This window comes from Melitaea cinxia, chromosome 30 (genome assembly GCF_905220565.1).
Source record: "Melitaea cinxia chromosome 30, ilMelCinx1.1, whole genome shotgun sequence".
In the NCBI taxonomy this organism is placed as follows: domain Eukaryota; kingdom Metazoa; phylum Arthropoda; class Insecta; order Lepidoptera; family Nymphalidae; genus Melitaea; species Melitaea cinxia.
In genome coordinates, this window is record NC_059423.1 from 6,592,933 (window position 1) to 6,619,656 (window position 26,724).

Consider the following 26,724-nt stretch of genomic DNA (forward strand, 5'->3'; position numbering starts at 1 on the left):
AGATTCACCCTCATCAGTGTGTCGTGTGTCGCGGCGCGAAGCGCGCGGGAAATTTAAAAAAAAAATACCTCTAGTGTCAATTCTGATGTTCAAATTAAACTAAAATTTTTTGACGGTACTTCAAGTAATAAAACCTTTTTTTTTTCAAACAACCCTAAAATATACGCCATTAAATTTTAATGATTTTAAACAAATATAACAAGAATAACACTAAATATAAACCATAAGCTGAGTTTAATTTTTACTATCAGAAATAGCACAGATTCAAAATGAGCTATGGTGGATTGTACGATAATTTTAACTATGAAAAAGTGACGGATAAAAATGATTGTTGTAATAAGGATTCAAATAGTAACGAGAGTGTGGAATTAAAGGAAGAGGATCACATACAACACGTGTTAGGGCCGAGTAGGAGGTGTCTAGCGTGGGCCTGTAAGGCTTGCAAGCGGAAAACAGCAGCTGTCGATCGGAGGAAAGCGGCTACACTACGCGAGCGACGGAGACTGAGAAAAGTAGGTATTGTATGCTTAAAAAATTCCAGCGTTATTTGCTTGAATTTTATATATTTAAGGCTTAGATGTCAGCTAAATAGGTTTTGTTTTTTTTTTTCGAATAAACTGCAAAATAAAGTCATAGGCTGCAATGATTTATTTACACTAACTAATATTTTTTACTGTTATTTTTGTTAAATAATAAATAAGTAAATAAACGCTTTACACTCAACGGCCTCCAGTAGGTTTTTCTCCTGTGTCGGGGTTCCATAAAACATACACAATACACAAGCACAATCGCTCAAAGTACGACAAACATCTATATGGTTCGAACCCGCGACCGCCAGCGCATCAGCCAGTGCTGAGACCGCTGCGCCAACGCGTCGTTACCATATACCCTAAAAAAAACTAGTGAGATGAGATTAAATATAAATAAAAATATAAAATATAAAAGAAGTTCTTAAAAGCGATGTTTCAAAAATATTTGACATTTGTTTCTTCCAAATCTAATAAAAATATATGAAGGTAAACACAATATATACGTGCTGTAATAATATAAATGAAACTTTACTAATATACAAGTATATAGGTAGAGAAAAATATTCTGAACAAGCTGACCCGGCTGATTTGTACCACAATGTTTTTCTTAATATGTCTCCTTTTTTTCTTTACCAAAATAATAATAAAAAAGTGAAAATAAAAAATTGTGAAATCTTTTTTGGACGGCTGACAAAAGTTCTTCGGACCTACTTGTCTGGAGCCAACAAGGTCCGAGCCTATAACGCTTGGGTCATGCCCACTCTCTTGTACACCTTTGGCATACTCAGATGGACTCAGACCGAACTTGACGCCCTGGACAGAAGAGTCCGCACAACTATGACGTACCATCGCGTGCATCACCCTAAGTCGTCGGTCATGAGACTATACATCCCGCGGAAGTGTGGTGGTCGAGGTATGTTTAGCGCTAAGACCATGCATAACCGCGAGGTGTGCAGCCTCAGGGCCTACTTTGAAACGAGACGGGACAGCGCTTTGCATGGTGACGTTTCAATGTGTGACAAAAGACTAACCCCCCTAGCCTTGGCCAAAGAGAAGTGGCAGAAACCGGTCGTACTGAGCACCTCTGACCGGGAAACCGTATGGATGGAGAAGGAACTGCATGGACTGTTCTACAAGGCGCTTCACGCACCACACATTGACAGTAAGGCCTCCGTGCAGTAGCTGCGATTCGGCGACCTCTTTGGGGAAACCGAAGGTTTTGTCTGTGCAATACAAGATCAGGTGGTCAAGACGAACAACTACCGAAAGCACGTCCTGAAGGATGGCACTCCCGACTTCTGTCGAGCCTGTCGTCATCCCGGTGAGTCACTCAGGCATGTGCTTTCGGGTTGTTCCGCGCTTGCTAATACTGAGTACTTGCACAGACACAACCAAGTGGCCAAGATTCTCCACCAAGAGCTCGCTCTTATGTACGGTCTCCTGGAACAAAGGATGCCGTACTACCAATACTCACCGGTGCCAGTACTCGAACGCAACGGAGTCCGGCTCTACTGGGACCTGCCTATCGCCACAGACAGGACGATACTGGCGAACAAGCCTGATATCGTGGTGATGGACAGGGCACGGTCGAGGGTATTTTTAGTGGACATCACTGTCCCGCATGACGAGAACCTCGTGAAAGCCGAGACTGAGAAAAAACGTAAATATCTGGATCTGGCGCACGAGATTGTCGACATGTGGGGTGTGGGGTCTGCTGAAATAATCCCTATCGTAATATCTGCCAACGGTTTGATCCCGGTTAGCCTCGCTCACCATCTGAGGCAACTGGGGATCCGGGACGGTTCGCTCGCAGCCAGGATGCAGAAGGCGGTGTTACTTGACTCGGCTAGGATTGTCCGCCGGTTTCTCAGCCTACAGCCCTAACTCCCGGCCGTTTGATCTCCCTGCCGGGGCGTTTCCTTCACCCGCTTATATTTATATATGTAAGTATAAGTAAATTTACTATATTATTTATATAAGTAGTTATTATAATATATGTATCTATTATGTATTGGGCGGGCGGAGTGACATTCAGTAGAATTATAATAATAATAATAATAATACACTTTATTGTACAGCAAAAACAAAAATGATACATATTATCAAAGAAAGAAAAAATATTGACAATATATTCATTAGGTACAAAGGGCGGCCTTATCGCTAAAAAGCGATCTCTTCCAGGCAACCTTAGGGCAAAGGAAATGGTCTAGCATCAGCATAGGTGTACAAGTTACAACAAATTTAATATAAATATTCAAATAATTAAACGTTAAAAACGTTGCCGTTTCATCAAAACGTTGCCGTTTCATCCGTAAAAATTTTACCTTCACGCGCTTAAAGAAGTTTGACTTCAGAAAAAAAAACAATTATCTGATTTGTTAAAGTAATTTGTTATACATAGCATAAAAATTACCTGTTGCCGAACCTACCCCCGACCCCCGACCCTCCCCAGGAGCTCCCCACCTTACTCACACAGGAACACAACATTACTTTAGAGCTGTGTTATTTAGCTGTGATCTTCTATAAGGTCAAGGTACTTCCCCAGTCCAGCTGGATGATCAGCTGCTGCAAATTTTAAGCAAGACATTCCCTGTTACACTTTTTTTTTTTTTTTTATGTAGAATCAATGTACATATTTTATTAAATCGGGACCACTGTGCGCCGCGTGTCTCTATTACACATTAATATTACATTCATTAAATTAAATTAAGTACATATACACACCTTTATATGGAGCCTTCACCCAACAGTGGGTCGTCTATATCTGTGAGGGTGTTGAAAGCTCGGCTCGGAATGGCGATCGCTCTACGTATCGTACAGATCGCAAACAGAAAATAGTTTTGTTCTGAGTAACAATAAAAATAAACAAAGTGTTAAAGTATTAAGTATTATTAAATATCTATGTACATCTAACTTTTGAAGTAAACTTAATGTTCCATATATTGCTGTTGGGGTTTGAAAAAGGAGGTGCATAGTCAAGGAGTAGATATGTATAAATATAACTGGTTAGTTGATAAATGCTTTTACTCCGTAAAAGAGTTCCTTGATTTGAAGTTTTGAAATATAGTTTTGTATTGTGTAAATTATTGACATATTATTTTGACATTGTATTGTATTCCATGATAAATTTGATTTAAGCCGACCAATCTCCGTCGTATCTTCTCCATCTTACGTCACATTGGCGAAATCATCTGTGCTATTCGACACTAGTGAAAGCCATTAAATCTAAATTCATTCAATTTTTTCACATTCATTCAAATTCAAAAGTTTTGAAATATAGTTTTGTATTATGTAAATTATAAGGATTATTATTATTAATTTTTTTAATGATTTTAGGATTGTTTGTAGTCTTTTAGTGTGAATTTAAAAAATGTTAACTTGATGGTACCTACATTGTAATCTTTTGCTGGACGATACGACAAATTTAATTTTAATATTATTTTTGAATACTTTGTGATAAATTTTTGCATGTCATATTGTTGACTAAACATGTATATGTAACTTTTTTTACGACATCAAATTCTAACGTTTTTATTTATAGAAGAAAGTAACTGTGTTGTATAATGTATGTCATCTTTAATCCAAATAAAATTATTATTATTGTATATTATTATTATTATTCGCCAATTAATTCGACTTGGATGCACGTGCCTCAGCTTAACTCACCTTCGCGACAAAAAAATATATTTTTCATTCAGTCTTTGAGTGAAAACACTTCAGTTTTAAGTAACACATAAGTGAACAAAACTAAAAAAAAAAAGAAACGAAAAAGGAACATTATTATTTTTAATATATAAAAATTTGAATCATCAAGTCTCATCATTTTCCAAGTGACCTAAATTTTGAGCGCTAAATAATTGGTCTAACTTCCTAACTGTTACTCATGTTTATGTTCACTATACTTGACACTCGGTTTCGTCTGCTCTAAGTTAAAAAACAATTATGATCACAATTCAGCATTTAACATGCTACAAAAGTCTCCTCAAGAAAAATAAAGTCCTCTTTTTCCATATAGAAGAAGGGGCAGTGCTTAATCCACCACGCTACTCTACTGCGGTTTGGCGGATATATTCCCTAATTTGAGTAACGATCGCTATCAAGTATTTATGATAAAAAACGGGATAGGCAGCTTTACGTGCTCTCATAGGCACGGTGGGGAGATAAGAACAAACATCGAAACTAGAAAGAAATATTTGTAAATACAAATATCCATCCCGAGCTGGAATCGAAACCGCAAACCGTGTTTAGTCGCCTACATACACCACTATATCAGAGCAGATGTTCATATAAATGTTTAGCAATATTTGTTATGTGATTGTTAGAAAAGCCTAGCCTGCCTTAAAGTAATAGGTGTAATAATTATGTTTGCTCGCAAATTAAAAATAAACGAGTTCAATTTACATAGACCAGTAATACAACGTACTCGTCGGTAGTCAAAACGATCGAACTCGATCCAATTGAAATTGAAATGGCACCCACACGACAAGCACAACGATTCGATCCAACAAAAAAATGTAACAAAAAAATAAATAATCATTAATATAACAACGCTGTTTTAATCTCCTCTATTTTAATTTGGTTAATAAATAGAATAGAATAGAGTAGAGTAGAGCAAAGTAGAGCAGAATAGAAGAAAAGAGAATAGAACAGAATAGAACATAATAGAATAGAACAGAACAGAATAGAATAGATCTTTAGATAGAGGAAAATATGCAAATAATTCGATATCGATATTCCTGGGCGAGGTAGTGAATGCTAGCGCGACCTCATCTCGCCCCACTCACGTGGGCGACTACTCATACGTGGTGATTCTTTAGTCAGTAGAAGTCTGACATAACCTTTGGCGCCCCCGCGCCGGTGGATACCCATGATGTATTTTCCCGACATAAAGAAATGTGCGTCGCTATTATAAATATTATATATTCAGTGTTCTTCTGTTACGTCTTCAACTAATATCCACACCGTACGCTACAGAATAGAACAGACTAGAACAGAATAGAATAGACCAGAGTAGAACAGAACAGAATAGAATAGAACAGAACAGAACAGAATAGAATAGAACAGAATAAAACAGAATGAGAACAGAACAGAATAGAACAGAATAGAACAGAACAGAACAGAATAGAACAGAACAGAATAGAATAGACCAGAATAGAACAGAGCAGAACAGAATAGAACAGACTAGAATAGAACAGAACAGAACAGAATAGAACAGAACAGAATAGAACAGAATAGAACAGAACAGAACAGAATAGAATAGAACAGAACAGAATAGAACAGAACAGAAGAGAATAGAACAGAATAGAACAGAACAGACTAGAATAGAATAGACCAGAATAGAACAGAACAGAACAGAATAGAACAGACTAGAACAGAATAGAATAGACCAGAATAGAATAGAACAGAACAGAACGGAATAGAACAGAACAGAATAGAATAGAATAGAACAGAGCAGAACAGAATAGAACAGACTAGAACAGAATAGAACAGACTAGAACAGAATAGAATAGACCAGAATAGAACGGAACAGAACAGAACAGAACAGAATAGAACAGAATAGAACAGAACAGAACAGAACAGAATAGACCAGAACAGAATAGAATAGAACAGAACAGATCAGAACAGACTAGAACAGAATAGAATAGACCAGAATAGAACAGAACAGAACAGAATAGAACAGAATAGAACAGACTAGAACAGACTAGAACAGAATAGAATAGAATAGATCTTTAGATAGAGGAAAATATGCAAATAATTCGATATCGATATTCCTGGGCGAGGTAGTGAGTGCTAACGCGACCTCATCTCGCCCCACCAACGTGGGCGACTACTCATACGTGGTGATTCTTCAGTCAGTAGAAGTCTGACATAACCTTTGGCTCCCCCGCGCCGGTGGGTACCCATAATGGATTTTCCCGAATAAAGAAATGTGCGTCGCTATTAAAATATTATATATTCAATATTCTTCTGCTACGTCTTCAACTAATATCCACACTGTACGCTACAGAATAGAACAGACTAGAACGGAATAGAATAGACCAAAATAGAACAAAACAGAACAGAATAGAACAGAACAGAATAGACCAGAACAGAATAGAATAGAACAGAATAGAACAGAACAGAACAGACTAGAACAGAACAGAACAGAATAGAATAGAACAGAACAGAACAGAATAGAACAGAATAGAACAGAACAGAACAGACTAGAACAGAATAGAATAGACCAGAATAGAATAGAACAGAATAGAACAGAATAGAACAGAATAGAACAGAATAGAACAGAATAGAACAGAATAGAACAGAATAGAACAGAATAGAACAGAATAGAACAGAATAGAACAGAATAGAACAGAATAGAACAGAATAGAACAGAATAGAACAGAATAGAACAGAATAGAACAGAATAGAACAGAATAGAACAGAATAGAACAGAATAGAACAGAATAGAACAGAATAGAACAGAATAGAACAGAATAGAACAGAATAGAACAGAATAGAACAGAATAGAACAGAATAGAACAGAATAGAAGAGAATAGAACAGAATAGAACAGAATAGAACAGAATAGAACAGAACAGAATAGAACAGAATAGAACAGAATAGAACAGAATAGAACAGAATAGAACAGAACAGAATAGAATAGATCTTTAGATAGAGTAAAATATGCAAATAAGGTGCATCGATATTCCTGGGCGAGGTTGTGAATGTTAGCGCGACCTCATCTCGCCCCACCCACGTGGGCGACTACTCATACGTGGTGATTTTTTAGTCAGTAGAAGTCTGACATTACCTTTGGCACCCCCGCGCCGGAGGGTATCCATGGTGGATTTTCCCCACATAAACAATATACAATATACAATGTATTTTAATCTATTATATAAAATTCTCGTGTCGCGGTGTTTGTAGTTAAACTTCTCCGAAACGGACTGGCCGATTCTCATGAAATTTTGAGTGCATATTGGGTAGGTCTGAGAATCGAACAACATCTATTTTTCGTCCCCCTAAATGTTAAGGGTAGTCCACCCCTATTTTCTTTTAATTTTTAGATAAATTATTTATACTTAATTTTATTATGATTTGGCGTTGAAAAATACATACAACCCTAAATTTTCACCCTTCTACCACCAACCCCTATTTTCTATTTTTAAATAGCGTTTAGCGGCAAGACAACGTTTGCCGAGTCAGCTAGTCTAATAAATGAAATTCTCGTGTCGCGGTGTTTGTTGTTAAACTCCTCCGAAACGGACTGGCCGATTCTCATGAAATTTTGTGTGCATATTGGGTAGGTCTGAGAATCGAATAACATCTATTTTTCGTCCCCCTAAATGTTAAAGGTAGTCTCACCCCTAAATTATTATTTTTTATTTTTAGATAAATTATTTATTTTTTATTTTATTATGATTTGGCGTTGAAAAATACATACAACCCTAAATTTTCACCCTTCTACCACCAACCCCTATTTTTAAATAGCGTTTAAGGGCAAGACAACGTTTGCCCGAGTCAGCTAGTAATTTTATATTTCCTCAAATTGTTTTGTCGAAAGATAGATTAAGTATTTGTTTAATATTATGGTTTTTTAACATTCAACCAAATGTGATTGTAGTAGATTTGTTAACGGAGGGACTATGTAAGCGGCGGTTCCCTCATCAATTTGTAAAATGACAATTCGAAAGTGCTGTTGTAGGCTGTTTGAATATAGTTTTTGGTTTTGATGATTTCGATCGCGTTTCTATGTAAATTAAGTCTAGTTATGTCTAATATTATAGTAGCTGTCTATTATTGTTTTCTAATTGTTTACACAAATTTCACTCATTATAATTTTTTTATAACATACACACACGGTCATCTGTTTCTAATGTAAGCAACTTAATGATTGTGCTATAGGTAACAGCCAACTGTTATAACTATTTTTTTTTTGATAAATATACAAAGAAATAATACATATATAAATATAAATACAAATATCACACCCAGACTCAGGCGAGAATCGAACCCGCAATCCGCGGAACAGAAAGCAGGGCCACTACAAACTGCGCCAAAAACTTTTCGGATTTTATCGCCGTTTATTGGGCTTCTAACGTGCCCGACGAAACGTCATCCCCTCACAATCCTCTCGTGACCATGGTTGCTGGTAAGTATCCGAATGTATCCAATATTTTCTTGACAATACATATTTATTTATTAAATTGAGTACATGGAATTACTCGCGTCTTTCGTGTCATCATTGTTTATTACTCTTTTTTTTACGTGGGGAAAATCCTTAATGGATACCCTCCAGCGCGAGGGCGCCAGAGGGTTATGTCAGACTGCTACTGACTAAAAAAACCACCACGTGATTAATCTCCGGCAGCCATTGGATGACTGAAAAGTAAAAGCCTGTTACATCTAATAATTTAATCTAATGCAATGCAATTCAAAATTATAAACGAATAAGCAGCTGCAGATTGCTGCTCAGCTCGCGCGCTGACCGCACTGCACTTTAATTTTTACTTTATATAAAATCATTGCACATTCGAATCGTAATTTTACAAAATCTTCAAAAATGATGAATCAGTAAAACTACCAACGATTCGGAATGTAGATTCTGCAGAGAAGAATTGGCAAGAAACTCCGCAATTACTCTTTTGAAAATAATATATAAACTGTGTTTTAGTACAAAATTAGTTATATCTTGCACGAAATACAGCGTCACTAAGTCCACACATCTTTATCGACTATGTAATCCTGCACCGAATAATAGGCTTTAATCTATAAAAAAAATTTAACCGACTTCAAAAAAGGAGGAGGTTACTCATATTATACATATATAAATAAAATTGTATTAGGGTCGAAGTATGTACGTTGTGTTGAGTTGTAAATTTAATTGTTTCATGCAATGATCTTGTAATCCGGTCGATTTAATTACTAAAAATATTTATCAGATTGATTCGTTTTCAACAAGGAAACTGATAATAATAGTGATCATCATCATCAGATCACCACTCAGGATACCTCCAACACAAAAAAGAATTTTCAAAAGCGGTTCAGAAACGACGAAGTTATCCCCGAACATACATTAAAATATATATACAGTGGCGTAGCGTGGTTTTTAGGGCTGTATCTTATTTAGTTAGGGGGCCCAAAAGAAGGGTAAAGATTGCTCACAAAAGAAGCAAAAATGCTTGCATTGAATTAAAATAAATATTTATTGACTACAACTTATCACTTCCTATTAGAAATTGGGAATCCAATTAAAATACAGTAAGTTTTGGAAATCCCGGCAAGCACGGAATTAAGTAACATCGTGGATAACAGTTTAAAATTTTTTTTGCTTAAACACGCCCTTGTAGCCTGGGGGCCCCGTATCATTGATACGGCTGATACGGCGGTAGCTACGCCCCTGTATATATACATATATATTTTTCAAATATATATACGGTCGAATTGAGTAACCTCCTCCTTTTTCGAAGTCGGTTAAAAAATATATATAATAAAGTTTTCATCAAACAATTTTTCAATTGAAAAACAAGGCGATAAAGAGATATACGCATATAATACAAATATTCTGAGACGATTATAGAGGACTTATAAATAAGTTGTCGCATCACGTCCCCGGGATTACGGGATTAGGGGAAATTCCGGGACAATCTTTGTCGGGATTAGATACGAAATAAATTAACGTATTAGAACCAACCCAATCGGAAAATAGATTGAATGATATTATGACATCTAAATTACTTAAGAAAGTAAAAGAGAAACTCTATGTATATATATGTATATATTATGTAGTACACATAGGAGTTCACATCAAAACAAGTCAAATCAAAATGAATTATTATGACTAATTAAAACAAAAAACGGCATTTGAGGTTTTATCCAAAAAAAAGTATCGATATTTAGTTTTTTTTTTATATATAATTACAGCCATAAAGTAACAAACACTGGGAATGCTGTTTCATTTTGCATGTATTCTTAAAAAAACGCTGTTCGGTTCAAGTTAAATTAACATCCTTCTCCTACATGGGGAAAGGGGTCTATGTCTGCCACTGGTATCCCACATTATATTACAGGCTGAAGCGGTTATAACATAAATTTAATATTAGATTGATTATATTGTTTGCTTGAACGTGATATTAGTTTTGCAATTATTTTTAAAGAGTACTTACAATGAGACTTACTATGACATAAAGGCGCTAATTTTTTATCTGTGTTCTTAACAGACATGTAATAACAATATACTGATGTAGCTTACTGACGCATGTCACACCAGAAGCATCACAAGCGCGTTGCTGATCCCACCCCCGCCATTCCCAGGAGCTCTCTACCTTGCTTACATAGGAACACAAAACTAGGAGCTTTCCCAGTAGGGCTACTCCAGACTTAAAACTACATTTTATCTGTCCTGACTTACTTCATGAAAAAAAAACGTATAATAAGCTAGATTATCTTTGAGATTACTCCTTAGGACACGATATAAGTGGTATGAAAATAAAATGAGGAGTGAAATTGTGAAAAAAAAGTAACGAGACGTCACTTGTGAGAAAAAGATGAATATATTTAGTAAACTATCTGTGCGCTGCGATTCGCCCCGCGTTGATTTGAGACAAAAAAGGTACGAAAATTTTATATAGCCTAGAGCCTTCCTACTATCTAATACAGCATCATTTGATATTATGATTGATATTGATGATTATCATTTTGAAGATTCAAGCGCTTCAGCATTATAAAAAGAGTATAGATTCATATATTCATATTGAATAACCAAAATAAACTATATGTCAGTTCAGTTAGTCAGTCAGTTCAGCTTAGTACAGTCCACTGCTGGACTTAGGCCTCCCCAAGTTCGCGCCAGACATCCCGGTTTTCCGCAATCCTCATCCAGCCTACACTATATGATGATAATAAAATTAATATCATATCTTTATTTTATATCTTTTTCGCTGTTAAATATGCACAATTAGTGGATGAAGATAGCTGTTTGTTACACAAAATAAATTTCTGAACGCACGCATAAAAATATTGTACTACATTACATTCACTACATTTTTGCAATCCAAAATACGACATTTATCGAATATTGTGAACAGATCTTGTTCGACTAGAAACCTTTATTTAAATACGTTCTTTAATTTGAGGGGAGTTTACTGTATCGACGGGGTGTATATTAAATGTTTGACAGTTACGAAACCCATTAATATTTTACTAGCCGTATCCTAGGCGCGTTGCTTTGCTTTTTTATGGTCGTACCAACTCAGAAACATTGGTGGTCTTATGCATAACACTTTGCTGAAGATCATATAGACAAAATTCATTTATATATATATAAATATAAGATTCGCCAATTTCCCAATGTATTTAATAGTTATTCTGCTATTCGGGACAAAGACAAATACAACAAATCAAAAACCACAAAAATCGGTCCTATAAGTGTTCGAACTAACCCGACTTTGTTTTATACATATATTGAGATATAATAGTAATCGTCTTACGAAGCCATTCGCATGTCGGAATACACACAACTGATTATTTTTATTTAATTTATACCAGCTTTACCCAACTTACACACAGTCGGTTAAAAGTCACTCAGTCGAAATAGTAATATTATGTGACAGTTGCTACACATGAGCGTTTAAAGAACAATTAAGTTGACTGACACATGGGGACTGGCTTCGATAGAAAATAAATGTTGTTTTAAATGGATGGAGACAACATTTCAGATAACTAGAAATGATATTTTGAAGTATTTTGTTTGATTTTTTTTTAATGAAATATAAAAACTATTTACATAATGACTAGACTTTAAGCTTTTTAAATAAAAATATTTGTGACTGGATTATTAAAAAAAAAGAAATGATCGAAATTTATCTGAGGTAGGGCACAGCATTAATTTCCTGCTCAAAATATGGAGCAGATCGACTGGGGTAGTAAGTACCTCGACCTTACAGAATATCACAGCTAAATACTACTTTTTTTTTTAAATACTACGTTTTCAAGCAATATTGTGTACCTGTTGGTGACGAAAATGACCAGAGCTCCTGGGGGGAATTGGGAATAGGGTTGGCAACGCGCCATACTTCTGGTGTTGCAGACCTCTATAAGCTACGGTAATCGCTAACCATCAGGTGAGTCGTGCGCTTGTTTGCCAACCTACTCTTAATTATATATGTATATAAAAAAAAGTGCGTGCGTACAAAGTACACATGTCAGAAGTGAAACTTCTTTGGTAAACTAATTTTTAAGTCTCGTTTATATTTATACAAAATCTAAAGCTTTAGATTTCCGTTCCAGCGCCATCGACAAAAACTTTGTCAGAGCAGAAAAAATAATACAAATCTATGGTGTAATTTATTGAATCTGTAAAACTTTTGCGAAATAATTTTACAATTCACAGAAGAACAAAGGACGAGAGACAAATGAATTAAACCACTTACTTAATATATGACGGATAGGTCCTCAGCCTACTAAATATACTAGCTTTTTCCCGCACATTCTCCCACGTTAATTTGAGAAAACAGCGTACTAATATTGTATATAGCCTTACTCGGCTAATAGACTATCCAAAACGAAAATAAGTTTTCAATTCGAATCAATAGTTCTTGAGGTTAGCGTGTTGAAACAAACAATCCTTCTGCTTTATAACATTAATAAAGATTACTAAACCTACAAATCCCCTTTTCTCAAAGTCAAATTACAAACGTCAACGTCAATGTAATGGCGAAACCGCATTAGGATTTCAATTAAAGTATCTCTAAAACGTCCCTACACTCTGGGGAGTACGCCATCAAGAATAATTTAGTCTATTTATAGTTGACGTGTTTTCAAGTAATTTTACGGAAATAGACATGCTTATATTACATTCATTTTATTGTTTATATATTGATTCCAAACATTATGATATTGTGTTAATTATATCATCGATAGTACGTCACTTTTTATTTTATATGTTTTTACTAACGGTCTGGGTCTGCTCTTCGGTCTTTGGTCTAATGGTGGGTCTTCCCCCCAAGCCTCGGAGGGCATATTAAGCTGTTAATAACGGTTGTTATCATAGACACGTGAAAACGATCGTTATTCGTAGTAAGGAATATATCCGCATTGGAGCAGCGTGGTGGATTAAGCTCTGATCCTTCTCCTACATGGGGAAAAAGACCCCAGCAGTGGGATATTACAGGCTGAAGCTTAAACAGATGGGTGAAAATCGTCTCTAGTTCGGTTATATATATATATATATATATATATATATATATATATATATATATATATATATATATATATGTTTACGCCACACATATATACTACAAAGTAAGAATTTTAATTATCGATAACTCCATACATCGTAATTATAGCTAAAATGATATAAATCTAGTTATAGCACAAATACACACAAGGTAACTTAAAATATAATTCAACCGTGACCATGGCGTCTGCAACGTCATTGAAATATCGACAGTTTCAAAATGACAGTCGCGCTCATGTCCCGTAGAATAAATAATTTGGAACAAAAAAAAAAAAACAAAAAAAATCGATTCCAATACATACGACGTAGTTATTTGGTTAAGCAGTCGATTAAATAAGCATTACTAGGTATAAAACCTCAGATATCGATCAAATTCAAATGAAACCAAACGACAAGCACCAGCTATCAATAAAAAAAAAAACATTAAAATTGGTACATTATTAAAAAGTTATGAGATAACACATCTTTAAAACCATCCTACCAACCACTCCTCTTAATGGGTATACTCTCAATGTATGTATTTATGTATGTATGTATGTATTTTATGTATGTATGTAGTATGTACATGTTCATGTAAATGTGTATGTAGTCAAGGATACTATATATATTAAGTAGTTTATAGATTTATAATCATTATTATTAATCACTCTTGCATTTCTGTGCCCCGCGATAACAGCAATTCTCACCACCATGGGTAGACTAGTAGAGATCTCTTCTAGAGATAAGTTCGCCCTTGCAACTTTTTTGTAAATATGATTTATACTTGTTTCTTTTTTTTTTAGGTGCAATATAGAATATAAATAAAAATATTCTGTCGAATTGAGGACCTCCTCCTTTTTATTAAACATATAATTCCTACGGCACTAAAGCGTCTAACGAACTACCAAGCTCTGTATCGAAGTATATTATAATAAATAAAACTACGTGACATCGTCAAATCAAAAATAGATCGTGTAATAAAGTCGTGAATATACGGCGGACGTCTTAATATCACATAAAATCATGTTCGTACGTACCTACGGCGACATTTTATTTTTATATCGACTTAATATTTTCGTTAGATGTCGTTAAATATTATGATGGCCGCGCATAAATCTGTCCCTCGCTTAACGTTTACTAATTTATTGAAAGGGGGGAAATTTATCGCTGAAATATATTTTACAGTTGTTAGTATTTATATATTGAGTAAGAAAGTTAAAATAGCTTTTTGATTATATTCCTATAGAAACAAACGAGTTTGAATAAAAAAAAAACGAGTGTGATTCAGACCTCACGACTGAAGTAAAACTTTTTTAACCGACTTCAAAAAAAGGAGGAGGGTACTCAATTCGACCGTATATAAATATATATACAATATATGTTCGGGGATAACTCCGTCGTTTATGAACCGATTTTGATAATTCTTTTTTTGTTGGAAAGGAGATATTTCTAGTTTGGTGCCATGATAAGGAAACCAGGATCTGATGATGGAATTTCAGAGAAATCGAGGGAAACTCTCGAAAATCCGCATAGCTTTTTACTGGGTGTACCGATTTTGATGATTTTTAATTTAATCGAAAGCCGAAGTTTATCACACATTCACATGTAAATTTCATTGAGATCTGATTACAACTTTTGGACTAATCTTTGATAATGCGTATTTACTTGACTATTTTTTCGTCTACCTACGTTGTATTACTTGTCGATATAATTGGAGTCGGTTTTTCTTCGTTTGCCTGCAAACACAATTATTAGCTCCCACAGTAATATACGAAACGTAACTCTCTGTCTTTCTATCTTCACTAACTTATATCTTGAAAAAAAAAAAACTATAGCTATTCTAAAGTCTTCTGTCCCACTGTTGGATTCTTTGAAAATACATCAATAAGATAAGCAGCAGGAAATTCTTTACCAAAATCTGGATTCAACTAGGGAAGTATCTCTCCACCTTACAGAAGACCGCAGCGAAATACTGGTCACATCGTTATTAACTATAGAATTCAAAAGTATTTTTGATTCGTCACTTTATACATTAAAATTTTAAAGTGATTATTATTTTTAATAATTATGTTTGCCCGCAAACGAAAAAAAACCGACTTCAATTACATCGACGAGTAATACAACGTAGACCGACGGAAAAATAGTCAAGTAATTGCGCGTTATCAAAGATTACTCAAAAAGTGGTTATCAGATCTCAATAAAATATATATGTGACCACATGATAAACATCAGCTTTTGATTAAATTAAAAATTATCAAAATCGGTATACCCAGTAAAAAGTTATTGCGGATTTTCGAGAGTTTCCCTCGATTTCTCTGGGATCCCATCATCAGATCCCAGTTTTTTTTATCATGGTACTAAACTAGAGATATCCCTTTCTAACAAAAAAAGAATTATCAAAATCGGTACATCGAGTAAAAAGTTATGCGGTATAATACAACGTAGATCGACGAAAAAAGCGTCAAGTAAAAACGCATTATTAGATATAACTCGAAAATTTATTGTTAGATCTCAAATAAATTTAAATGGGACCAAATGAAAAACCACCTTTCGATTAAATTTTTTTTTGTCGAAATCGGTCCACCCAGTCAAAAGTTCTGAAGTAACATACATAAAAAAAATACAGTCGAATTGAGAACCTCCCCCTTTTTTGGAAGTCGGTTAAAAATGAAAGCTACCACTGAACCGGAATGTAGATTCTGTAGAGAAGAATCGAGAAGAAACTCCGTTGTAATAGTTATATAAACTGTGTATTAGTACAAAATTAGTAATATTTTGCATGAAATACAGCGTCACTAAGTTCACACATCCTTAGAAACTATCTATCAATTTCTTTTTAATAAGCGCTTTAAATTTGTTTTGTAACAATTGCAAAATTGTCCTGGGATTTTATTATACATGCGAATACCATAACCCAGAAGTAATATATAATAGTAATACTACAGAAGTTAAATAACGTAACAAGTTATGTTAGCACCTGAAATATGGAAACCAACATTATAAACATAGGGCCAAAACATTGTGATACAGAAACAATTGGAAGTTGGCTATTTTGACAGACGACTTGTTGATTAAAACCGAAAATCTCTTTATTTAAGAAGGGTTCAACTTTTGAAACGTCATGGCTTCAAAAGCAGTTTTGAATCGTAATTTTACTACTCTGGTTACCTTACAACAGGCACTCAACATTACTTGAGAGTACGTAGGAGAGTGATAGTGGTAATTTGGTAGGTTGAGTTGTGTCGTGCTGGTTCCAATTTTGAGCAAGCTATGCTGCGGCCTCATTACAGCCTATACAGTCCACTGCTGGACATAGGCCTCCACAAGTTTACGCCAAAAATAACGTGAACTCATGTGTTTTGCCCATAGTCACCACGCTGGGCAGGCGGGTTGGTGACCGCAGTACTGGCTTTGTCGCACCGAAGACGCTGCTGCCCGTCTTCGGCCTGTGTATTTCAAAGCCAGCAGTTGGATGGTTATCCCGCCATCAGTCGGCTTCTTAAGTTCCAAGGTGGTTGTGGAACCTTGTTATCCCTTAGTCGCCTCTTACAACACCCACGGGAAGAGAGGGGGTGGCTAAATTCTTTAGTGCCGTAGCCACACAGCATGCTGCGGCCTGCGGCCCATTATTAAACATCTATAAAAATCTTTCTGTACCAATATTTTTAATTGCAATAAATGTTTGCTCGTAATCTGGAGCAGCCCGACTGGGGTAGTACCTCGACCTTACAGAAGATCACAGCTAAATAATACTGTTTTCAAGCAGTGTAGGGTTCCTGTTGATGAGTAAGGTGACCAAAGCTCCTAGTGGGACTTAGGGATGAGGTCGAGAACGCACTTGCGATCGAGGTAATCGCTTACCATCAGGTGAACCGTTCGCTTGTTTGCCGACCTATATATATAAAGAAAAAATTATACGATTGATACAATTGGTACTATGACATGCTAGGAGAACAAATAATTAAAACAAAAATTAAAATAAATTCTTGCTTTGGTCAGTTGTTATTAAATTTAATTACTTAATATTTGAAGAAAGCTGTAGTAACATCAAGTGTTATCCAGTACAAACTTTAACTAATGCATCTGAACTTGAGACGATGAAGTATTTTATCCATCAGTCATCAGATCAGCCTATTCAGTCCACTGCTTGGCATAGGCATCCCCAAGTTCGCGCTAGACACACCGGTTTTCCGCAATCCTCATCCAGCCTACACCGGCAATCGTACGTAGATCGTCGGTCCAAAGGGCCGGAGGACGTCCCACACTGTTTTTTATAGTACCTATAGTATTAATGATTAAAAATTTCGATACACCTACCTATAGAGTGAGGGGGAGTGTGAACTAGGTTACTGGGAATTGTGAGTAGAACTATAAAACTTACTATTATTTTATGTTTCTATATGTATTTTTTGAGTACAATAAAGTATATAATAATGACTAAGCAAAACGCTAAGATGGCGGGATAAACATCTAACCGCTGGCTTTGAAACACATAGGCCGAAGACGGGCAGCAGCGTCTTCGGTGCGACAAAGCCAGCCCTGCGGTCACCAACCCGCCTGCCCAGCGTGGTGACTATGGGCAACACACATGAGTTCACGCATTTTTGGCGCGAACTTTTGGAGGCTTATGTCTAGCAGTGGAGTGCAATAGGCTGGAATGATGATGATGATGATGAAAACGCTAAGATAGTAGGCTAAAAAGGTACAATGTTATCTTTATCATTACGTTATGATAAACATACCAAAAATATACTATGTAACGTATGATATCATCGATACAAAAGGATTTGATAATATTATATACAAACGTATGCAATACATTACGATACGATATATCGATACAAATTCCTTTTTTTGGCATCCCTATTGTGAACTCAGGGTGGGAACTGAAAAATAGTTTTGGAATCCTACAGATACACGCATTAAATCTTAAAGACGAACGTGTATTCTGTTTTATGGCTGTCAAAACAGTTTTTATTTGATCTCGGAATTGTGTCGCTTGTTTCAAACGAGACGGAACTAATAAGTCTGAACTAATTTTAATATTTTACACAAGTTTTATTCTGTAATTGTGTACCTGAATGCTCTGTATCTAAATTTTTTGATGTTTTTATATTTTTGTAGTATTTTTATTAATTCAAATCAATACACATTTCCCCGAACATGGCATGCATTTGTATTGGCCATACAGACATTTGCCGTGGTCTGGGTGTTTGTGCTTGTGTATTGTGCTTCTGGACCCCCGACACAGGAGAATATTTTAGTGGGGGCTGATGTTTTGTTGGAAAGTAGATATCCTAAGTGTTGTACCATGATAAGTAAATCAGGATCTGATGATGGGATCCCAGAGAAATCGAGGGAATCCCTTAAAAACCCGCATAACTTTTTACTGAGTGTACCGATTTTGATGATTTTTAATTTAATCAAAATCCAATGTTTATTAGGTCACATTTAAATTTCATCGAGATCTGATTACAACTTTTGGAGTAATCTTTGATAATGCGTATTTACTTGACTATTTTTTCGTCTTCCTACGTTGTGTTACTTGTCGATGTAATTGAAGTCGGTTTTTTTTCGTTTGTCAGCAAAATTAATTATTATGGAATGTAACTGACAGAATACGCATGAATAAGCAACAATGTAGAGGAATCATTTCCAAAGAAAAATCTTTATTGTTTTCCTTTGAACTGAAAAACATAAACGTATTCATTTCGAAATACAGCAATAAATTGTTAATAATATAACAATTGATAACACATGAGTTCCCGCCATTATGTCGGGCGCGATAGGCTGAAGTGGTGATAACACTTTTGATTCTAAAGGATTTATCATGTAATTTTGTAACATCCGATATTTTGGCGATCTTGAAAGCGCCTTTGTCGTGGGTGAATAGTTATAACAAAATGACAATCGTGTTAAGTCCGTAGAACAATTTTTATTGTACACTATTAGAAGAAACAACAAAATAATAACATAAAGATGTACAAAGGCGGTCTTATCGCTGAAAGAGCAATCTCTTCCAGACAACCTTTGGGTAAAGGACACAATATAGAAACTGCAGTTAAAAAGTGAAAAATAATTGGTGCGCGAATTGGAATATTTTACAACTTAACCATATATAAAAAACTAAATGTGCCCGCGACTTCATCCGCGTGGGATTTAACAAAAAAATTATTGTTCATTTCGCAATTATAAAATAAATAAATTTCTAAAATAAAAGTAGCCTACGTTACTCCTTATTACATCAGCTATCTGCCAGTAAAAGTCCCCGTCAAAATCGGTCCAGTCGTTTCAGAGATTAGCCGGAAAAAACAGACAGAGAGCCAGATAAATATAGTAAAAAATGTTATTTTGGTATATGTGCCGTGTATACATTCATATGCATTTAGTAAAAAATGGTTATTTTAATATTACAAACAGACACTCCAATTTTATTTATTTGTATAGAGTATAGATGTTATTATTACAAATATAATTTTAGTGATGAAATAATTATAATTTCTTTAGGTAAACGCAGCTTTCGAGGAACTTCGAATACGAGCCAGGGCGGGCAGCGGGAGGCTACCCAAGTTGGAAATATTGCGAGCGGCGATACAACACATAGAGAGGCTACAAGCGGCGCTGAGAGCAGCTGCCGTGAGTTCATTTCATTTATATTTACTTTACACCCTGAATCGGGACGAGAGTCGAACTTAGCAAGCTGGCCAGCAAACTGTGCTAATGGGCTAACCAATAAAAAGGTTGGCTTAAAATGATAAAACGGTTCATAGCATGTAGCGAAGTGGCTCACGACTGACTTCGAGTTGGCTCATTACTATCGGTTCAGTGATCGGTTAAATCGAAATATTGATTTTGCTTTTTTTTTTGTTGTGCCTAAGTGTTTTAGTGATTTTCATAATAGAAAAAATCTTATTGGCTTCTAATGCTGACAAGTCTACAATGTCCTTTGTTGTAATATAATAATTTATTTTTTATTAGAATGATCTCAAGTCGTAAATGAAATAAATAGAAATAAATATGTACTCGTTTTAAAAAATAAAATATTTACATTTATGTTATCCAATTCTATTCATCCAATTTGTAAAGAAGAAAAGTGTTTTACGCCATTTTAATAAATAAAACGAACATTTTATCGTAAAAATATTACGAACATCTTCAAAAGTAATAAAAATATTAATATACATCTATTAAAAGTGTATAAAACATGACAAAATGAAATAATAATAAAAAAACGAATCGTCAAACCTCTCCCGTCCAATTATAATAAAACACGCGTGTTCAGTTAGAGGACTTTGTATGTGCCAAGATATTTAAGCGATATTTAAAAAATATATTAGAAAAGGCATAAAAAAATCTTATTTATTTTTCATAAATTCTTAACTGTATTTATAAAAACGTAAACAAACTTATAAATTTTTCTAAACTATATACTGACTATTAGTTTCTTTTTTTTTCTAGCCAGCCTAACCTAACCTTTTTTTTTTGTTAACTACACTAAACTTTTTTTACCATTACTGGAATGATATGATTAGACTATATTTGACTTTTAATGGATTTCCTTCGTAATGATATTTTCATCTATCCAATATGGAGGAAATAAAGTAAAAAGAAAAACAAAAATGTTCGATTGACAAAACTTAAAGTAAATCTGACGTCAATCAAAAATGGACCATATAAAGTTTGTCGCAATTTTTCACCTCATTAGAGGTTGAATTTTCGAAAATTCTCAAATATATCAATCTTATTTTTTAACCAAGTACGCTTTATCCATTAATTGGTTTGGTCAGTAATTTTTTCGTTTTGTTTGTTTGTTAAGATTAAATAAATAAGTAAAATAAATAAATATTTACACAATACACACTCGGTCGTCTGTTCCTAAAGTAAGCAACTTAATGCTTGTGTTATATGTAACAGCCGACTGGTATATAGCTACATATTTTTTTTTCAATAAACATACTTATAAATAATACATATATAAATATATAAATAAATATTTATATTACACCCAGACTTATTATTATACTTACGACTTATTTATTTATAAATATATAAATAAATATTTATATTACACCCAGACTCGGGGTGGGAATCGAACCCACAACCCTCGGAGCAGAAAACAGGGTCACTACAAACTGCGCCAACGGACTAGTCATAAATTAATTTGTCCAAGTTTCTAGATGTTTAATATTAGAAGCTTATATTGTATTTGTGTGGTCCCATATATTATACGCGGGAGAAGTTTTTGAGATTGTATGCACATGTCAATTGCATATGTTTTTTTTTTAGTTTATAAATAAACACAACAATAATATTAACAAATAAATAATATTACCATTAAAAGATAAAAAAGTAGTACAATTAGAGGAAGATGTACAAAGCCTTTAACTGAGGAAGGGCACAGCAGGGAATTTTCTGCTCAAAATATGGAGCGGCCCGACTGGGGTAGTACCTCGACCTTACAGAACATCATAGCTAAATAATACTGCTTTCAAGCAGTGTTGTGTTCCTGTTGGTGGGTAAGGTAACCAAAGCTCCTGCGGGGAATAGGGGATAGAGTCGACTACGCGCTTGCTATGCTTCTGGTGTTACAGATGTCTATAAGCTACGGTAATCGCGTACGATCAGGTGAGTCGTACACTTGTTGGCGACCTAGTTAATCAATTAATAATTTTATAAAACAAATCATTTATATGCACGAAATGTACTTTTACAAATGATATACACAGTTACAGAGCAAACATTTCAACTATGATAGGCAAGCAAATACATATTACAAGGAGATAAAGTACCTAAGAATTACCAATACTAAATAACACAATATTTTTCGAATTTTTATCTTTCAAAGAATAAAAGCCTGCTACAAAATATCGTTTTTAAATATTATAAGTAAAAAATCCTTATAATGGATATGCAGTATTCGCTAGTTGCGCCGTCGTGTTCCGAGTATTCTATTTCTCGCACAGATAAATAATCAGCGACGCGTATTAATGGCGATTTAACATCGCGACATGCGCCTCTTCCTTCGCCATCTAAATTTATCTTTATCTTTGCTGACAAATTACAAAGGAATTGCTGCTTTGAAATATTTTGTACAATATGTATCTTTGTTACAACCGACTAGTACATTTTATTATTAGTTTATTATAGAATCGTCTTACTCGTTAACACACCCACACACGCGCATATCGCAGTCCACTGCTGGACATAGGCCTCCACAAGTGTGCCAAAAATGGCGTGAACTCGTGTGTTTTGCCCATAGTCATCGCGCTGGACAGTCGGGTTGGTGACCGCAGGGCTGGCTTTGTCGCACCGAAGACGCTGCTGCCCAGCAAAGCCAGCAGTTGGATGGTTATCCCGCCATCGGTCGGCTTTTAAGTTCCAAGGTGGTAGTGGAACTGAGTTGTTCCTTCGTCGCCTCTTACGACACCCACGGGAAGAGAGGGGGTGGCTATATTCTTTACTGCCGTAGCCAAACAGCAGTTCCTCATCCAATCTTTCGTAATAAAATGAACCACTGCAAACGGACGACTGCACTAAGCTGGATATTTCTTTTTGTGTTCTATATTGTTTGGATAAGTTTTTCATGAAAGAAAATTGACAAAAATTGATATATTTTGAAAATATATACCGCTACGAAGTTCATCGGTTCAGCTTGTTTAATATATTTATAATTGTGTAATAAATAATGGAAACCGTTCTGGTGCAGAGGTGCAAGTGGATCCACAGTTGTGGGCACGATGGCATGCCCACAACCTTCAGCCGAAACATATTTTGTCCGTATTTTATCTATAATGACTTTAAAAAAAGATCACCGGAAATATATTCCGAATATTTCCTTAACTACTCGCTTATTTTATTTAATTATGGAATGGGTGGTCGAAAGTAAAAAATGGCTAACCGAAAAATTTTAACGAAAATAATGGATTATTGTATTGACACATTCCAAATACATGCGCTGCTTTTACCTTTTTCTCTTAATTTATGGGGTAGCAAATTAAAATGATGGGGCGCCGAATCTTAAAATACTCCAATGCCCACAACCCTAAATCAGGTCTGACTTCCTCTAATGGATATTTCATACCTAAGTCCAAAGTCAATCAAATTAAAAAGTAGCTGATTTTCGGGTCGCCCTAATTACAAACTTTTTTGAGGGCTGGATCCGCGCCTGCCTTGCAAATTTAGTAGATATTTTAGGTTTATATAGATTGAATATATATTATATAGATTGGAGAAGAGGGTTGTATCCAGTGAGGTATTTACAGGCTTATTTCAATACTTTAAATTTTAAATTAATATTTGCCTTTCACTGAAAAACTTCAAGAGTGTCGATGTGGTGATAGAACCTTGAAAGTGAAATTCGAAGTATTTTCTACTCGAAAGCTGTGTAAATCACTTCCTGTAACTTTACTCTTCCATCAAATTATCTTGGGTCCTACTATAAAAGCGGAATTTTTTACAAGTCACGGCTCACTGGGTAATACTCTGTTGGAAATCAAGCTCGACTAGGGAAATACCTCAGTCTAACAGAAGATCACAGCTAAATAATACCACTCTTAAGTATTGTTGTGTCCCTGTGGTGAGTAAGGTGGCCTGAGCTCCGGGTGTAGGTCAAGGGTAGAACTGGCAACGCGCTTGCAATGCTCCTGGTGTTGCTACCGTCCGTAGGCTACGGTATATGTTTACCATTAAGCGTACCGTACACTTGTTTGCCTCCCTTACAGTGTAAAAATTATAATAATAAATTCTTTATTTTATTATAATTATTAGAATGTAGCCATTTGTATGTATGTATTATACATCTACAGCACCTACCCAATTTTGATAATAAGTTTCCTTTTTATGTCTGGGTCGTCTGGAAGAAATGGCTAATTAGCCATAAGTCCGCCCATTGTACTTCACTGTCTGTAACTATCTTTATGCTTTGTTTGTAATATGTTTGTGGTGTACAATAAAGTATAAAATAAATAAAATTAAAAATTAAAACAAAAAAATCCTGCTCTCAATAAGTGTTGTGTTCCTGTGATGTAATGTAGCCAGAGGTTCTGGAGGTGCGTTATATTGACATCTAAGTCAGGACTGGTAATTTGTTGTGTAATTTTTTGATGGTAATCACTCCCATGGTAATCGCTTCTAATTTTTTTTCATCTCATCTCATTTCAGCCTATCGCAGTCCAATGCTGGACATAGGCCTCCACAAGTTCACGGCAAAAATGGCGTGAACTCGTGTGTTTTGCCCATAGTCACCACGCTGGGCAGGCGGGTTGGTGACCGCAGGGCTGGCTTTGTCGCACCGAAGACGCTGCTGCCCGTCTTCGGCCTGTGTATTTCAAAGCCAGTAGTTGGATGGCTATCCTTTGGTAATCGCTTACTCTAAAGCAAACCGTAGGCTTATTTGCCACTAAACTACACACACTACACTATAATGAAATTAAAAAAAATACCGTCAACTCTAACCAAAAAAAAAAACTCCTGTCATTATTTGTTGTTGTTTTTTTCGCTTCCTGTTTTTATACTGGTGATTTACAAAAGCAGAAAGCAAGGCCTATTGATAACGTTAGTTATATAAGTTAGTACTCAAACACGAGACGAACCTTCAGACGAAAATTAGCACTTGAAACGTTCTTGAAAATAGTTAGCACGTACTACAAATAGATTATGTGTAATTAATAAAGTTACATTCGACACATAGATACGTTTTACACGTAATATATCAGTCAGCAGATATGTAGCGTGTCTGCGCGTCCGTCATGCACCGTCGACCTGTCGCGATGTGTTTTGATACACATCTGATGTCATAGAGTTGGGTGTACTTTAGAAATCGCATGTGAGATAGTTCTGTTCTGTTTGCTAGGTATTATGTATATGTATATACTGAGGTCTGTATAACATTTATAATATCTTAATATATATAAATCTCGTGTCACAATGTTTGTCCTCAATGGACTCCTAAACTACTTAACCGATTTTAGTCAAATTTGCACACCATGTGCAGTTTGATCCAACTTAAAAGATAGGCTATATTTTATTTTGATATATTATGTTATTATTATATTTCAGAAAAAAAATAAGGTGATACGAAGTTCACCAGGTCAGCTAGTTTATATATATAAGGCTTCTATTGCCACCTAAATATACATATAAAGACGCCTAGGATTTCGTTTTTTAAACTACTTCAAAAAAGGGAGGAGGTTCTAAATTCAACCTCAAATCCTTACAGTAACTTATCAGTGACTTATCAACAACAATTGAGACCGTCTATATAATATCATTTCTTTTATATTTCACGTTCTGTGTCAGAGTCGAAAACATAAATAAAACAAAGTTCGCCGTTTATATCGCGGAGTTCCTTTGACTAATTATACGGTTAATTTTAACTAAGATAGTATTTTTTTTAATACAGAGCTATGTGGGAGATTAGATTTAGATGACAAAAAAAAAGTTAAACTACTCGGAATTTTATCTATGGTTGGTTGTTTTTTTAAATTAGCGATAAATTCGTGTAATAGTGAAAAACAGTTCAAGTATACATATATTATTTATTTACATGTGTATTTCTTTTGCTAGTTGGAGACAGACAGCTGTAAGGGGTACGTGGAACCAGTCACGAAGACACAGAGCGAAGTTAAAGACACGAAGACAGACAAAGAAAAACCATTCCTTAATGGTAAGCAACTATTAATACTATGTAGTTACCTTCGTTACATCGCTGGACAGACCACGGCAAACACCTGTATGGCCAATACAATACATCTGTATGGTTTATATAAACTGTATTTAGAGTTTTAGTTCGATACTGATTCTACAGGTTCTAAGAATTGTACAAATAATGTCTTTTTCGTCTACAGGAGACTCCACCGCGTGTGGCTTGAACAGTCTAGCGCGCTTGCGTTGCATCGTACAAGCTCTGACAAAGGACCCGTAGCTTTAAATAGTGATTTAGTTAATATTAAACAATATTGTAAGTGAAATTCGGTGCTCAACAATAAATATTTATTTTAAA

The 26,724-nt window shown here is 35.1% G+C and overlaps 1 protein-coding gene across 2 annotated transcripts; it reads left to right on the plus strand.

Moving 5' to 3' along the window:
* On the plus strand, positions 1-26,724 carry LOC123668267 (transcription factor SUM-1). Of its 2 annotated transcripts, XM_045602034.1 has the most exons (5): positions 1-124; positions 252-512; positions 20,232-20,360; positions 26,289-26,388; positions 26,570-26,724. In XM_045602034.1, exons 2-5 carry the CDS (start codon positions 270-272, stop codon positions 26,644-26,646), a joined length of 549 nt encoding a protein of 182 aa, XP_045457990.1. In that variant the 5' UTR covers positions 1-124; positions 252-269; the 3' UTR covers positions 26,647-26,724. The 2 variants fall into 2 exon arrangements, with proteins under 2 accessions (XP_045457990.1, XP_045457989.1); XM_045602033.1 differs by lacking the exon at positions 1-124 and having other exon boundaries at positions 162-512.